At 44.2% G+C, this 16,665-nt stretch overlaps 1 protein-coding gene across 1 annotated transcript; it reads right to left on the bottom strand.

Annotated features, from left to right (window-relative positions):
- Positions 1–243: 243 nt before the first annotated feature.
- CDX4 (caudal type homeobox 4) lies at positions 244–15,629 on the bottom strand. The gene is made up of 3 exons (XM_051968640.1): positions 15,152–15,629; positions 3,255–3,400; positions 244–453 (listed from the first exon to the last, which is right to left on the bottom strand). The coding sequence occupies exons 1-3, from the start codon at positions 15,627–15,629 to the stop codon at positions 244–246; spliced, it is 834 nt and encodes a 277-aa protein (XP_051824600.1).
- Between the last annotated feature and the right edge of the window lie 1,036 nt (positions 15,630–16,665).

The following is a 16,665-nucleotide window of genomic DNA, read 5'->3' as shown; positions in this document are numbered from 1 at the left end:
TGACTTCCGGCTGGTAATTAACTCCTTTGGTAATTGACACCATGCAATTGAGCAGGAGGTTGGGAGGTGGGGGTGGGGGTGGGGGTGGGGGTGGTGAATACTAGCAGCTTTCTTCCCTTACCCCATCAATTTGTTTTGAATACTATCATACAATGAAACCTTCCTCTGCCCCCTGCAAACATCACAGGTTCTGGCATATAGGCCTTGGCTGAGAAGCTAGGCCACTTGCCCCAGATCCCCCTCTTATTCTGAGACCAGGATCTGGTGAATATCAATTGGCTGGAATTCCCCCATAGGTGGAGGTGGGGGAAAGTACAACTTTGGTGGCTCCCCCGGGCTCACAGAGCTGGAGTCACTGTGGGCTGTGCTGCTTGCGTTGGCCTGGGACTCTGAGATTTTCTTCTTCAGTAGCTTCCGCTCCTTGGCCCGGCGATTCTGAAACCAGATTTTCACCTGCAACATACAATGGTTCTGGATTTAGAGTGGATAAGGCAACAGCCACGGGAGTATCTCAAACACCCTTTCATCCACATGCGGCCAATCCCTCCCATTTTATAGAAGATGAAACTAGAACTTAGCAAGGCGGTGCATCTTACCTCAAAGTCACTCACATGTTACCAGAAGGGCTCAAACCCCAGGGCTACCTTTGCAAAGACAGTTGACATATCACTTGGGTTCACACTTGGCCCTCATTTTGGAGACCACTTGCACTAGGCCTTATTGCCCAAGTGGCCTCTGAGTATATTTGCAACCATGGTACCATGTGATAAACCAAGGAGAGAGTAGGAAACTAGGTCTCATCCCTGCCCCCAACACACCCCTGCCAACTATGGAACTTGACTTCAAAATATTCACACCACTCTTCACCCATTAGAGCTCAACATTCCCCAAGCTCTACCCCACCCCCCTTGGCCCTCAACTTTCTCCATTCTTAGACAGGAGTTGGCCCCTCCTGAGGACGAAACACCCAGAGCAGCAGCTGGGTGTTTTTTCCCTCCCCCAGTGAGAAAAAAAAAGTTTCTGAATAGAAACGAATCGTCAAAACCATGTGAAGACCTCTGGCCCAGTAGTTAGCAAGTGGTGGACTTGGAGGCAAGGACAGCTGGCTTCTTATCACCGCTATTTAAAGCTATCTCACTCCAGGTAAATGACTCCATCTTTGAAGCTCAGTCTCTTCAGGTGTTGTCAGTCTAATGGGCTTTTTATGAGATGTACCATAGCGAGCAGACTAGAGTGAAGGGGCTTAATGGCAAGAAAATGGGCAGGATTTAAGCCGGTATTTGAGAATGCCCAGAGAGCCAAAGGCAGGGTGGAGCAGTGAAACAGGCAAGCACTAATAGGATTGTGTTCACTGGAGATCTCTGATCACTGGCCCTTTGGGACACCCGATTAAAGGCAGGGGACTGGAATGAATGACCTTTAAAAATTACTCTTCGGTTCTATAATCCTAAGATGGAGGATGAACTTCTAGGTTTTTATCCCTAGTGTCTGGCATGTAATAGGATCATACATTTAAGAGCTAGAAAGGATGTCCACTCCCTTATTTACATTAGAGGAAACCGAGGCTCAAAGAGAGTAAATATCTTGTGTTCCAGCAAGATTTGAACTTAGACCTTCCTGATGGTGTGTCTAATGTTCTCTCTACTGTATTGCATTAAGAAGAATAGGGGCTCGATAATTGCATATTGAGTGAATGTATAACTAATTTGAAAACTCAGTTGTGATAGAAGCACCCATCGTTGGCATGATTTCAAAGAATCTAGGATTTAGAATTAGAAGGGCCCCAGGGAGGGCATGTCAGAGCTGGGAGGACCTTTAGAACAGAGAACATCACAGCCGGAAGAGGCCTTAAACCAAGAGACTGGCCCAGAGTCACAGCCCAGTGACTGATTGTCTGAGGCTGGATTTGAATTCAAGTCCTCCTAACTCCAGGGCTGGTGCTCTATTCACTGCCATAACTGGAAAGTGCCTTAGAACAAGGGATGGCAGGGCTGGGACGACAAGGAATTGGGGAGGGGGGTATTTTAGAGACTAGAGTGAAAATGGCAGAGTTGGATAGAACCCGAGAGACCATGTATGGTTCAGCCCCTTACCTCTACACTGGAGTTTAAAGAGTTATTGTGACCAAAGTCCAGATTATTCCTTGAGGGCTGGACTCTCTGCACACAGCCAGACTGGTCCTCAAAATGTCAGCCCCGTAATGCATCCTCGGGCCCATGGGCAAAGGCTGCTGGGGCACAGTCTTTGAAAGTAGGAATAAGCTTCAAGCCATGATGAAGACTTTAGTGGAAACTAAAGGGACCAACTTTTCTGCCCTGAGGGATATACACTGAATAATACTGAATGTCATTTGTCCAGATCGGCTGCCTACAAGAACCTTAGTGAGAGGATTTCAAGTTGGAAAGGATTTTGCCTAGTCCAAACCCTTTATTTTACAGAACAGAGAACTGAGGTTCAGAGAGGAGAAGACACTTATCCACGGTCACACAGCCTAGAAACAGTAAAGTCAGTATTCAAACGCAGTCTCTTTGTTTCCACATTCAGGGCTCCAGTCACCATGGCCAGCTGCCTTTCTGCTAATACTCTTGACCTGAACTCTATTAACGGTGACAGTTCAAAAGGTTTGAGAGACATCATTTCTGGGTGATTTAATCATTTTGTTAATAAGACTAGCTTATTATTAATAAAAGGCTGGTCACTTGGCCATCTCTTAAACTAAAGACCCCCTCATGGCAATGGGCCCACAGTAAATATGTCCTTGGACATATAAAGGACACGATTTCTATGTCCTCAGGTGTTCCTGAGAGCTGTCTGATGGACTCTGATTGGTTAACACCAAATGGGAGGTACGAACTATATTAAAATGAGGGTCTCAGGGTATCAATAATTAATTACTAAATTCAAGAGAGAAATATATTCATTTCTCTCAGTACCTTGGGATTTCAACTCGATGTCGGAACCCACGCAACTAGGCAAGAGACCTGAAATTTTAGCAGAATCCTGGCATTATTCCATTTTTACTATTTCTACTATTTCTTATTTTTACTATTTCCACTTTGAAAGTTGGCTTTTTGGTAAGACTGCACTTTGGGGATGAATGGGATGAATCTAAGCCAGCAGTTTTAGGGGAACTCAAAAGAGTTTGCTTGTTGGATTCTCATAATCCAGTCGGAGAGCCTGCATAAAGACATGGATCACCCCCTCTTCAGCCTGGAGAAACGAATGCCCAGCAATACCATGATGCTCCGGGGTACCTGTCTCTCCGAAAGGCCCAACTGGACCGCTAGCTCCGTCTTCTTCCGAATGCTGATGTATCTGTTGCAATGGAATTCCTTCTCCAGCTCCAGTCTCTGATGCTCTGAATAAACCACTCGGTACTTTTCCTTGGTCCTGGTCTTCCCTGCTTAAGAGAAAAGCAATCGATGTAGGGTTGAATCACGACCTCTGGGAGCCTCCAATCAAACCCCAGAATATATCCTCCACTCTCCTGCCTTCAGGCTCGGGGAAAGGCCTGGGATGACCTTCTTCACCTGTTGAACTTTCACCCATTCAATTCTACTCAATTCCACAGATTTAGTAAGTGCCCACTCGGAATGTAAATACCTTGTTTGGTGCTGAGGAGAAAGATCAAAGATGCTCGTTCCTGCCTGCAGCAACTTTCACTCAGTCATAACTTAAAGCCTAACTCAATTACCATTTCCTGCAGAAAGCCTTGACAGCTCCTTCTGCTTTTCCTTAGGTAGGAACCTTCTCATTCAGAAATCACTTAGCACTTTCACTTGAATTTTTCTAATGCCCTATGGGGAGACCCAAGAACTGAAGGACAGGCATTTCAGAGTCCCTGTGACACAGAAGACACACTGGGGTTCTGGGAAACCAGAGATCGGGGTTTCAATTTGGTTCTGGGTGACTTACTAGCTTGGGCAAGCCATTGAATTTTTTTGAACCTCAGTTTCCTCATCTGCAAAATAAGCGATGTAAGAGAGGGGAAAGACGTGTATTTGGAATCAAGAGAGATCTTGTTTAGTTTGAATCTTCCCTCTGATGTTGACTAGGAGCATTTCCCACAAGCTGTATGACCCTAGGCAAGTCACTAAACTTTTCAATTTCCTTATCTGCAAAATGGTTTTACCTTAAGAGCTAGACACTGTAAAAGACTACAGCTGAAGGCCAGCTTTTGTGTCTTCCTCTCTGGACTTCGGTGCCTAGAAAATAATGATAACCCGGTAGCCCCAGTAGGCAAATGTTATTGTCACTCCCGTTTTCCAATTGGGGAAATGGAAACTCGGAGTTAAGTGTCTAGCTCAAAATCACACAGCTAATGAGTGTGTAAGGCAAGATTGGAACTTGCACTTTCTTGACTTCAAATCGTGCAAGCTTCCACGTTGCACCGCCTACTTGACTGGGTTAGTGTTAGGAACTATGGGACAAGCATTTGGTTTGTTGTTGTTTGTGTTTGTGTCTTCTCTCCCATCTTCCAAAGCTGCATCGAAAACGTGCTCAGCTAGGGCCTGGGCTGGGATCTTCTCTCCACTTCTTCCCCAGCTCAGGCTCTGCAAACATTAAGTGCTTAATTCATGTTTGTTCAACAAAGGAATGACTCTACCGATCTTTCTGACTCAAGACTCAAGCCATTTTCTCCATGCTAATTGGCTTTTAAAACCGTGTCTCTCTTCCCAATTCACGTTTTGATGCCACAGGTACAGTGTAGAGGCATATGGGTTTGGATCCAGAAGGGATCTAACTGACTATCTAATCTCCATTTTATAGAAACTGGGACCCACAGGGGATCTGGGATTGGCCGAGGTCACACAGTTAAGTGACAGAACATGGGAAAGACTTCTTCCACCAAATATAGGGTTCACCTCAACATAACCCTCCCACTAGGTAACTGTCCTTTGCTCTGCCCTCTTGGACCCAGTCAACCAAGCTTCATTCTTCCTGTACAGGACAGCCCATTAGACCCTTTAACAGGACTTCGCCTCAACAACACTAGATGAGGTCCTTATACAAACCAGCAAGAGGAAGAACTGATTTCTGCTGCATACATACTGAGATGGGGAGGGGGGCGAGGAACAGAAGCGGTGATTTGGTTTCTTAAGGCTGGTAAGGGGGTTTCCATGTTGTCGAAAGGTTTGAGTCTCTACTCTTCAGATGGGGAAACTGAGGCTCATGAAAGCTAGGTCACTTCAGGACTGAGTAGAAGAACTAGCATTGGACTTGAGTGAGAATTATTTGAATTTCATCTTTTACTGATATTTTGGGATTACTAGTGGGACAACTCCCCCCAATTTGAAAAACAGGGCATATTTTTACTTTCCTTTTATAATCGTTTATAGTCTTCCTTACTGTCTACTTTCTAGGTTAGGCTCAAATGCAGAAGTGGCCAGCCTCTCCGAAGTTATAATTCTTTCATTTAAGGAGCTTCTGCTCTAGAATAGCCCACATCACCCTAGTTAGGACACATTTATTCTTCAATATTTTCATATTGGAGGTTTGTGACCCTCTCTCAATTGACTTGAGCCGGTGATTAAAAGACTCTCAGCATTTTTGCAGGGGTCCTCAAACTACGGCCCGCGGGCCAGCTGAGGACAATTGTCCCCCTCACCCAGGGCTAGGAAGTTTCTTTATTTAAAGGCCCACAAAACCAAGTTTTTGTTTTGACTCTAGTCCGGCCCTCCCACAGTCTGAGGGACAGTGAACTGGCCCCTATTTAAAAAGTTTGAGGACCCCTGAAGGGTTCTGACAAGTCCAGGAGGAAAGAGTGAAAGCATTATAAGCTTTTTACAGATGAGAAAAATGACTATCACACTAGGAAAATGACTTGTCCAAAGTCAGGCAGCCAGTATAAAGAGGATAAAGACCCGGTTTTGCTTGAGTCAGGAATTTTTTTTTTCACCTCTTAACTCCCACTAAATGGCCCCAGGCAAATTCCTAAGAACACAAGGTGCAGCAGAAGTGCTCGGGTGCATCGAATGCCTTTCTTCCAGAGCATTTCCCCTGAGATCATTGGGTGGGTCCCTAACTCACTCACACTTTTAATCTGTGTCTCTGTGTCTCTGTCTCTCTCTCTCTCTCCTTTCTCTCTCTTTGCCTCCTCCCCACCCCCGTGTGTCTCTCTGCCTCTCTTTGTCTGTCTGTCTCTGTCTCTTTCTATCTCCTCTCTCCCTCTCCCCCTGTCTCTTGTCTCTCTCTGTCTCTGTGTGTCTGTCTCTCTCACTCTCTCTCTTTGTCTCTCTCTTGGCTGGCCAAGGTTCTCTAGCCTAAGTCCCCTCGCTCCCAGGAAGCTCTGGGGCTAACTAGGATCTGGGTGTAAGCAGCTTTGTGTGGATGTGTATGGGGGTTGGGGAGTATGGAGAGGAGGCGTGAGTAGCACCTTCTAGCCAAACATTTCCTTTGCTTCTCAATAGGGAACTAATTGTCCTTCCCCTCAGAATGGCATCTCTGAGGACAGATACCTTTTCCTCCTTTCCTTTAGTCTTTTCTAAAGGCAATTAGGCCATTTCCCTATCTCTTGACCCCAGGAGTGTGGGGGTGGGGGTGGGTGGAGGAAGGGGAACAGTAAGGGCAGTCAGACTCCTGCCCCCTCGCCCCTCCCTTCAACTTTTTGTTAATGGGATTCTTCAGATCTTTCTGGTCCTTTTTGATGTAACTGGTTTGGGGGACAAACTGTAAGGACAAAGACCCCTTTCAAGTGAGTCCCTGACCTCCATTGAGGTGTTAAGATGGAGGCCTGCCTAACAACCCAGAAAGCCAAACCCTTTGTCCATTGGGGAGCACAAACAATGGATGGGGAATTTACAAGCCCTAAACAAATGTCCCCATGCCCTTTTTATGTCTAGGAACAGGAAAGCAGAGGAAGAGGAGTCCTCTGAGGATGGTTCTGGGGTTTGTCATTTTCTTTTGTTGAAGTGACACAACTTCCCCAAGAGCCTCAAGGGTTTGTGTGTGTGTGTGTGTGTGTGTTTTGCTAAAAACTGGAAAACTCTGAACAAGAGTCAGAGCAATGAACAGACTCTGAAAGAAACAAGAATGCTCAAGTGTATGTGTAAGTAGTTTACAAAATCATAATGGTTGTTGCAGATAAAAATCAAACTTTAAATTGTATTTCTTTTCTTGAACTTATCTCTTGGCTTCTGAGCCAGACATGATCATGGTATCTGTATCATCTTCACCAAAAGATTGTTGTGAGCCTCAAAGGAGCTGAAACATACAAAGGTAAGGCTGGGAATTGGAAAGCACCATATCCAAGTTATCACTATATCATCATCATCATCATCATCTTTCTATTATTTAATGCATAAGATTATGCAGCTGCTGAGTGGATGAAGGCTGGATTTCAATTCAAACTCCCTTCCCTGACTCCAGATCATTCCACTGCCCAGGTTGCTACTGGAGAATTGAAATCCCTGCTTAGGCAAAGTAGGTGCTAAGCAGGTTCCCAATCCATTGTTGGCTGTTTAAACAGTCATTTAAGGCATCCTGATGCTTGGCAGGCTCACAACCTTGAGAGTCGGAAAGGATGATACTTTGAAATTGATAGTCAATACAGCTATTCCCTCCCCCCCCCCCCTCCGCTTCCCACCTACACGGGATCATAGACGTAAGAGCTAGAAGAGACTTCAGGGTCCAAGCCCCAGATTTCACAGAAGACAAAACTGAGACTGAGAACAAAAGTGATTTTGCCCAAAGTAATTCACTCTAGAAGTAAGGAGCAAAGTTGGGATTCCAGCTAAATATTTAACCGACGATCAATCAACAAGCATTTATAAAGTGTCTACTGAATGCAAAAGAGTGATACCATCCTCCCCTTAGAGAATGCACTATCAGTTGGTCCATTCTTCAAGGACAGACACACCGGTCACCTCACTGGAAGTCTTTTCAGTTCAGTATACCCTCCTGTTATGGCACCAGAAAAACGCTGGGTCCCAATTCCCCAGAAGGCTGGGAGGACAGAAATCACCAGGAAACATAATGTCTGTCTCCCTTCTACTCCCTCCTTCCACCCACACTCCCCTGCTCTCTTTCTTTCCCTTCCCCCCCCCTTCCCCCCCCCCCCCCCCCCGCCACTCAATAAAGAGTAAACATAGCCAAGTTTCCAGCCCCAGGGAAAGCTAGAGCGCTCCTCCCATCCCTCTCCAAGCTCCAGCAGCTTCTTTGGAGGATAATAAAGAGTAGAGCAGGCAGTGAGAACGCTCACTCTTTCCGGCTGGGCAATATAAGCCCCCAAGACAGGAGGGACTTCGGACTAGCCAGAGCCAGGCTGCATATCAAAGGCCAGGGAAGTGTTAAAAAGGTCTGTTGCCCCAATCTGGCAGATAAGGTCTTAGAACCCAAAACAAAGTGGGGGGAAAAAAACCAGACCACAATACTATGTTGACAAAGGAGGGGAACTGCTGTCCGCTGCCTCCTCTGTCCCATTCTAAAGGTGACATGGAGAGCCATTGGGACAATCTCCCGGCTCCATCCCTGGCCACCCCTCTCCAACACCCATGCCCACCACCCAGTCTCCAGCCATGCTGATATCTGTTGGCATTCTCTGTCATCTGAACCATGTTCTTGGCCAAGGAGCTAGACAACCCACTCTCAGCTGCCTATTCCAAGTTAATTTGGGAACGATGCCTCAGAGTCCAAGGCAGATATGTTTTAACAGCTGTTCTGGTCCCTCTGGTGTAGACCTGGTTTAATGTCACAGATCAGGGTGGGGAGAACCTCCATTTCCTCTGCCCCCCGCCCCCATCCTGTACCACTACTGAGAAGATTCTGGGAATGCTAAGAAGCCGAGGGAAGTTCTCATAGCTTGAGAGACAATTCATCCAATGAAAGGGTGGGAAGAGCCCTAAGAGACCTAGTTCATCTCCTTAATTTTTCGGATGAACAAACCGAGACCTGTAGAAGGGACTTGTCCAAAGTCACACAACCAAGTAAGTGGCAGAGTCAGGACTTGGACCCAAGTCACAGAATCCAGAGCTAGGAAAGATATTAGAGATGGCTGATGTCAAATTGGTCATTTTACAGAGGAGGAAATTAAGGCCCAGGAAATGGAAGTGGTCTGCCTTAAGTCAAACCCCAAGGATTGAAGACCATCTACCTTCCACCCCTTCCACTGCAGTATATGCTTCCTATTACACATGGGAGGCAGGATCCATAGCATCTCTCAGCAAATGTTTCTGGATGGATTATTACTTCCTTTTCCCCTCAGTGATGTCCTGTTAGCCATTTCTAGGGAGCACTAGATATCTATAGGTGATTTTTTTTTATCATTCTGCTAAAGAATCCAGCCCAACCCAGTGGCATCTAGTTCTCAAGACTCCTTGCCTAAAAAGGCTGAACAAATGATGCTTATTTAAGGCATGTTCTGTTAAAATGGGTTGTCAAAACTGATTGATTACTCTACACTTTCCTTAACTACTGGATAACTTTCCTTTCTGTAAAATGAGAGGGATTGGGTTTAGTGATCTCTAAGGTCCTTCTCTTCCATTCTGTGTTCATCCAAGGCCCATCTTGCTCTGACATTCCACAATTTATGTTTTAAGGCCACACCTAGTGCTGACATTCTGTGTTCCGAGGCCCTTTCCAACTGTACCATTCCATGGGTCTGAGCGTCCGGCTTCTATGATACCATCCCATTTCTGCCCATGTAGAAGCACTGGAGGCAGCAAAGTGGCTGGCATACTTGATCAGGTGGTGGAAACCCTGAGTTCCAATCTTGACTCAGACAACTAAAAATCTGTGTGACTGAGGGCTTCTTAAACTTTTTTCCACTCGAGATCCTTTTTACCCAAGAAATTTTTATGTGAACCTGGGTACATAAGTCTATAAAATAGATATAGAAGTCAAATATTTCCTGATAATAAATCAGAATTTCATGATCCCCACATTCAGTCACAAGACTTCATACAAATCACAGTTCAAGAAGCTTAACCTATTTCAGCCTCAGTTTTCCTACTTAGCAGTAGCAGTAGTAAAACTACCTTCAAGGGTTCTTGGGAAGTTCAAGCAAGATAACATGGAAATAAATCAGTTTACAACTTTGAAAGCATTCTATATGCCCTATAATTTTTTTGAGGGGGGGGCTTAAAGGTAAAAAATAAAATCACTCCTCAGATAGCAGAAATGAGCTCTCTATTTGCTAGGGCTACTCTAAGTGAAGTCAAGGACCTGAATTTCCCTGTTCCATAAAATGGGGATAGGGTACGGGTGAAAGGCTGGAAGAAACATCGGTTGTTGTAATGGATGGCCCTGAGTCAGTGAACAGTTTCCCCCTTTTACCTTTTCAATGGTTTGATTTCTGCAAATAGAGTGACCTTCTCTGAGGTCTCAAGGAATAGCAAACCATTAGTCCTCAGAGGTAATGGAGAGGAGCCAGCTCTTTCTGGTTCCATTTACGGCTCTCATCTCGGTGCTACTAAGGTTTAGGTCTCTGACTTTCATCCTCTTCCTCGATTTAAAGTGATAAAAGCTAGAATCATTTCTCTGAAAACTATTGGCTGAGTCTCTTTGTTTCTTCTATCTGGAAGCCCCTCTGACTATTCTGAGTAACCTGAGGTGCTTTCACTGGAAAGCCTTCTAATCAGGAAAAAGGCTTAGATAAGCAGTCCATCCACCAATTCTTTTCTATAGATATGAACTGCTGGAGAGAAGGGAGGCATTCTACCTAAGTGCCCATTTGGCAACCTATTAAATAAAGTTGCTCATGGCCTGGTTATAAGATTCAGAACGTGAAGCAACCTTAGAGATCAAGAGAATCCAGTGGTTCCCAGTGGATTTTGTTCCACAAATTCCTTTCAATAAGAAAATGTGTGATTTAATTTAAAATCCTTACTCATGATGTTACTTAATTTAAGGATTTTTGGTATAACGCCCTAGGCAAAAGGGTTTACAAAAAAGGGTTTACTGATTTAAGTCCAATCTTCAGGTTTACATTTTTAATCTTATTTTTATTGATCTTGTGCTTTTAGTTCATCATTTCCCAATAGAAACCCTTCATCCTGTCATATTCCATGAGCCATTCCTTGTAACAAAGGTTTAAAAAAAAAATAGGGAAGAAAAGCAATTCAGCCATCTCACACTAGTCTAACAGCATATATAAAGTGACACACCCAAACTCCCTCACCTCTGCATTTTCTCAACTGTTCTCCAAGACCAAGCTTGTAAGTTTGCACTTTCTGCCTGAGATAAAGAGACCCAGCCCCAAACCAAAATAAATAAATCAAAGGAATCAGAGAAGAAATTAGTTGAGTAATGTCCTAGGAAAGGGAGAAAATAGGGAAATGAAGTCATTTTCAGGATTTCAGGATGAGGAAACTGAGGACTAGAAAAGTGGAAGAGACTTGATTACGGGGACACAGAACTATTAGGTGACTAAGTAACTCCAGGTTTCAAACACAGATCTGATTCAAAAATCAGTGTCCTTCCCATATACACAGAATTGGGATATGCTATCATGACCAAATGTCCTTTGATCTCAGAGAATCAAAACAGGTCAACTCAATATAAACTCTTTCCTCACTGGGACCTCAATGAACATTTTCTTCCTCCGATTTATTGATTTCGTTTGGGGGCTGTTTGGGGCTATTTCATCCAGGCCAAAAGTTCAGGGACCACTTCTAAGCCCGTTCCTGCTCTGGTTGCTTTCTGAGATCCCTTAGGCAGCTTCCCACCCACCTTGTCCTCCCAAGGGCTCACCCTATTGGTGGTCAACTTAGTGAAACTTAGTATGGACAGCTGGCCCCCTGCAGCGCTAAACTTTTAAGCTCAAGCAGTCCACCAGCCTCAGTATCCCAGTGGGAGCAGCTATGTTGCTTATGCTAGAATTTCTGGGAAGAGGAAGATACAGATAAGTGATTCTGGCATTTTAGGAACTCCTCATGTGTCAACTTTGTCTGCCAATGCATATTGTGATTTATGGATGATGCTGCCTTATCAAACATTATGCTAGTGGACCAGACCCTGGGGAGAACTGTGTCACACTGGGAGGACTTTCAGGGAGGACCAAATGTCTTTCATCCATACGCCATCCTACTAAAACATGAATCTCAGTTACATCTGGACCAAAGGATTTCTTGGACACAACAATTTTCAGACTCTAGCCCTTAAATTACAAAGGAATAACAACCTGTATTGGTAGAAATTGATTCTACCCAGGAGACATCCCAACTTTTAAAGTATTTAAGTTGGACAATAAATATGGCAAGAAGATTATCACCAAGGAAGAGTGGGATTGGAGGTGGATCAATTGTATATCAAGCACAAAAGCCTCCACAGAAGCACGGATTAGAGGCCCTCAGATGGTTTAAAAAAAAAAATTGGGCAAGGCTCCTAGGCTGCTGAGAGGGTCCACTAGTGAGGATTTACATGGATAAAAACCACCCAGAATGTGAAAGTCCAAGGATCGCCAAAGGAACTTAGATATAGAGTTGGGAGCGATCTCAGAAGACATTAAGGCCAACTTCTTCATTAAACAGAGGGGAAAACTGAGGTCCAAAGAGAGGCCTATAGCTAATTATCAAAGGCAGGATGTGAACCCTCTGCCTTGGCAAAGAAAGGGCTTACACTATAACATCACTGATGCATCTAATTATTATATATTTGTGAGTCCTTTCTTCCTCCTTCTTGCTAAATTACAAACTTTATGAATAAGGTTCATGCCTTAATTATCTCTGCAAGACACCCTCTTCCCAAGTCCTTTACCCATAATAGGTACTGAAGAAATAGGAATATTCACATGAATGAAGATGATCCTACAAGTCAAAAAGTTATAGTTCAGTCTCACTAAGTTTCGAACTCATTTTAAAAATGTGGTTTTTTTTTAAGAGGGTGTTATGGGAGGAAGCATGATATAGTAGTAACAAGAGAACTCAATTTGGGCACCTGAGTTCAAATCTTGGTTATGCTGTCTATCTGTGGCTTTGGATAAGTCCCTTCCCTTGAATGGTACTCAGTTTCTTTCTCTGGAAAATGAGGGATGAGATTAGAGAACCTTTGGGGTTACTTCCACTGCAGAATCCTGGAATCCTTTTATCTCTCTATTGGGTTGAGATGAGAACCCATATGTTCTTATCAGCCACAAAATGTCAAGAAGAGAGAATGTCAGTTAAATGAAACATAGAATGCCATAGCAGGAAGGACTTTTAGAACATAAGAATGATGGATGTTAGAGCTGGAAAGAAAACTAAACCTTTCTAGGAGTATACAAGAAAACTGGAAAGAAGCTTAGAATAGAAAACCTATTTTGCTGGAGCTAGGAGGGGCCTTAAAACAGAAAACCTAGAACACTGGAGAAGAAAGGCACATGGGAGATGAGTTAGTACAATCTGAGGATTTTAGAGAAAACCAAGACCCAGAGATAGGCAAGAATTTAGGATCACAAGCGAGAGGCACTTGCAACTACGGAACTCAACTTTTCCAACTGACGTTTTCAAGTTTCATTTTAAAGGAGGAAAGAGATAGGAAGTTACTTTCCCAAGATAATCTAGGCAATAAATCTAGGAGGAAGTGGACCTATAGAATTCCCCTTTTCTGACTTCTAAAACGGTTCAATGCTTCAGGATTATCAATTATCCTGAACAAGCTTAGCCCAGATAAAAACTGAGAAAATATATTTGTGGCTTTGGAGAGAGGATAGGCTGTTTGGGACAAAGGATAGCTTTCAGGTTAGTGGAGGGGAGAGATAGAAAGGAAAGATGTAAGACAAAAGAAAGCAATCCCAATAACAAAAATCAAATAGTTCCCAAAAAGTAACCTTGTTTAGAAAATGGGTAAAGGGATGCCCATGGGGTCTTCCCATACTGCTAAATATAGTCATTAAAAAAGGAAGACTAAATTCCATAGCAAAACTTCTTAAACTGTGGGTCACAATCCCACATGGATTATGTAACTGAATGTGGGGGTAGTAAAAATTGGGTTACAGTAAAAATTATCAAATATTCTTCCAAGATAGATTTCTATGCAAAAATAAATAAGCACATCCATCTCATTCATATGCAAATTTGCTTTCATCATTAATAAATTATAAAATTATATGTGTATCAAAGAAGTGTTTTAAAATAAATTTCTTCATGATTTATGATCAATAAATATTTGAATCGTATACCTATTTTATAGACCTATACACCTGGGGTCGTGCAAAAATTTTACTGGTAAAAAAGGATCAAGAGTGGAAAAATTTAAGAGGTCTTCTCTAAGAGGTCTTTCTCCTACTACTTGATTCTTCCTCCCTGACAATATCTTGAGCAGACCAACTCTAAATCATATTAAATCCATGAATTTGAGAACAGATGTCTCATCCACACCTAGGTATTCCTTTTAAACAACGATTGTTGTCTGCCATAGCGGCAACCATAGAACTGGATCCCAGGAAAAGTCAGATATAAAAGCATCTTTCTTCCTCCCTCCCCTCCCCCATTTTTTCGGGTGGAGTTTTGTTGTTTTTTGTTTGTTTTTGTTTTTTAAAGCAAAGGAGTTTAGCATAATCCTAAAGTTCTCCCAGATTTAACATTCTTTGTTCAAAGGGATTTCCCAGTTCTGATATTTTTGTACTAAGGCCCTTCCCAGCTTTGATATTCCCATGAATTACAGGCATTGGTCATTAACATGTCTATTCTTCCAAATCAGGGGTTCCTAATCTGGGATTCTTAGACCCCCAGGGGTCCATGGAGGGATTTCCAGGGGTCTGTGAACTTGAATAAGAAAATAATAATAGCTTGGTTTTCACTTATCTCTGAAATTTAGCATTTTCTTAAATGATGATTTAAATTTGGAATACAAAATCTTAAAGAAATGAATGTTGAAAAGTATCTTTACATGTAATTGGGGGGGAATCCCTTTAAAAATAATGGTTTAAAAACCCAAACCATTCTGGGAAGAGGTCTACCAAAGTGCTAAGGGGTGGGGGGAAGGGGCCAGCAGAAAATCCATAACATAAAAAAAAGACAAGAACTCCAGTTCTATAAGGGAATGTCTCAGAGAGTTTTACTGAGTGGATTTGGGGAATCATTTTAGCCTCTAGCTAAATAAAATCAGTCCAAAAGGTATAGTCTGTCCATTGTAGGCAGTTTGAGAAAACACAGAAAACATTAGGGGTAAAAGGTAACAAACCCATTCCATCCAGCTAGGGGAAAGAGGAGGGGAAGAGAGTTCCCGTGCTTACCTGAAACATGAAGTGTTTTGCTCATCCAAGCATAGGGACCTCCTATGTTGGGGGGATTGGAGGTGGGCTCTGTGAATTCCATATTCTCAGGAGGGATGACCCCGCTGGACTCAGGACGGACCAAGTTGCTGTAGTCGGTAGCTCCATATGGGGCTGGGGTTGGCGCCAGGGCCAAGACCTGGGCCAGGGTTTGGACTGAAGAAGATTCCACCACAGAGCTGGAGGGTCCCTCCCCATAGGGAGCCCAATCTTCCTTTGGGGGAGCATATGCGGACCCCCAGGATCCAAGCCACTGGCCATGGCCATCCAGGTTGGCCATAGGAGAATAGCTCATGCTGTGTGAATAGGCAGGGGTTGAGCTGAAGGCCTGGCCGGGCAGGTGGCCACTGCCCCCGCCTATGCTGCCCCCACCGCTTCCCATGCTGGTACCTATGCCACTGCTGCCCAGGTTGGTGGCCCTCTGGGATCCCGGGTGCATCTTGCCCTCCTTCTTCACAAGGCAGCGTCTGTATATGGTGGCTTGGGGAATAGAGAGGTTCTTCCTACACCATCCTGGTGCCTCCTTGTGACCAGCCTCCCCAACACCCAGAAATATAGTAAACTGCCCCCTAGCTCTGGAGGTTGTCAGCCAACCTTCAAGTGCCTCCTTTGCCCAACATGACCAAGCAGCCTCTGCCTCCAGAGGCCTGGGAGCAAGGCTAACGGTGCATTCCCAACAGGCCTGAAGACAAGGCAACTTTGGGCCTCACCCCCCCATTTGCATTCAAATGAAGGGCAAGCCCACCCAGGCATCCCCACCTTGCAGTAACTTCTAGTGTATCAACCCTTCTCTCCTCCCCCATAGCCACAGAGACTCTGAGCAGACCTTGAGGGGCGGGGCCTGCTCCTGAGCTCTGAATGTCCCTTCTTTATCTTTCTAGCCAAAGCTCGATTGGACAATCGGCAAATGTCCTAGCTGGGAAGGGCCTTAGAACTGAGAACGTCTGAGCTGGGAAGGCCCTTAGAACTGAGAACATCTGAGTGGGGAAGGCCCTTAGAACTGAGAACATCTGAGTGGGGAAGGGCCTTAGAACAGAGACTGTCAGAGCTAGAAAAAACTTTAGAGAACAGAGTATCAGAGCTGGGAGGGATTTTAGAACAAAGAATTTCAGGGGCAGCTAGGTGGAGCAGTGGACACCCAGAGTCTGTTGTCAGACATTTACTAGCTGTGTGACACTGGGCAAGTCTTGTGATCCCGATTGCCTCAAAAAATAAAACAGAGACCAGTCAGAACTCAGAGGGGTCTTGGAAAACAGAATGTTAGAGGTGGAAGAAGCCTTAGGACTTAGAATGTTAGCACAGGGAGCAATCTTAGAACATGAAAAGTCAAAGCTCCTAGCCACCAGGGAAGAGTGGTCTTCAAAGTTTCGGCCCTTTCAGGTGGTCCTCAGTGTCATTACTATTTTCATAATAAAACACCAAGGTGTCTTAAATTCAAATCTGGTAGATATCAATAGACATAACTCACCTAAACA

This window comes from Antechinus flavipes, chromosome X (assembly GCF_016432865.1).
Source record: "Antechinus flavipes isolate AdamAnt ecotype Samford, QLD, Australia chromosome X, AdamAnt_v2, whole genome shotgun sequence".
NCBI lineage: Eukaryota > Metazoa > Chordata > Mammalia > Dasyuromorphia > Dasyuridae > Antechinus > Antechinus flavipes.
Note: the sequence above shows the minus strand (reverse complement) of the source record. Positions and strands in the feature narration are given on the sequence as shown.

What these genes read in the sequence shown, in the direction of transcription:
- CDX4 (XM_051968640.1), bottom strand. Translation starts at nt 15,629, where the DNA reads ATGCACCCGGGATCCCAGAGGGCCACCAACCTGGGCAGCAGTGGCATA. An exon ending in CAAAACACTTCATGTTTCAG is followed by an intron (nt 3,401 to 15,151) that starts GTAAGCACGGGA and finishes TCTCTTAAGCAG; the next exon opens with GGAAGACCAGGACCAAGGAA. An exon ending in TGGGCCTTTCGGAGAGACAG is followed by an intron (nt 454 to 3,254) that starts GTACCCCGGAGC and finishes TGTATGTTGCAG; the next exon opens with GTGAAAATCTGGTTTCAGAA.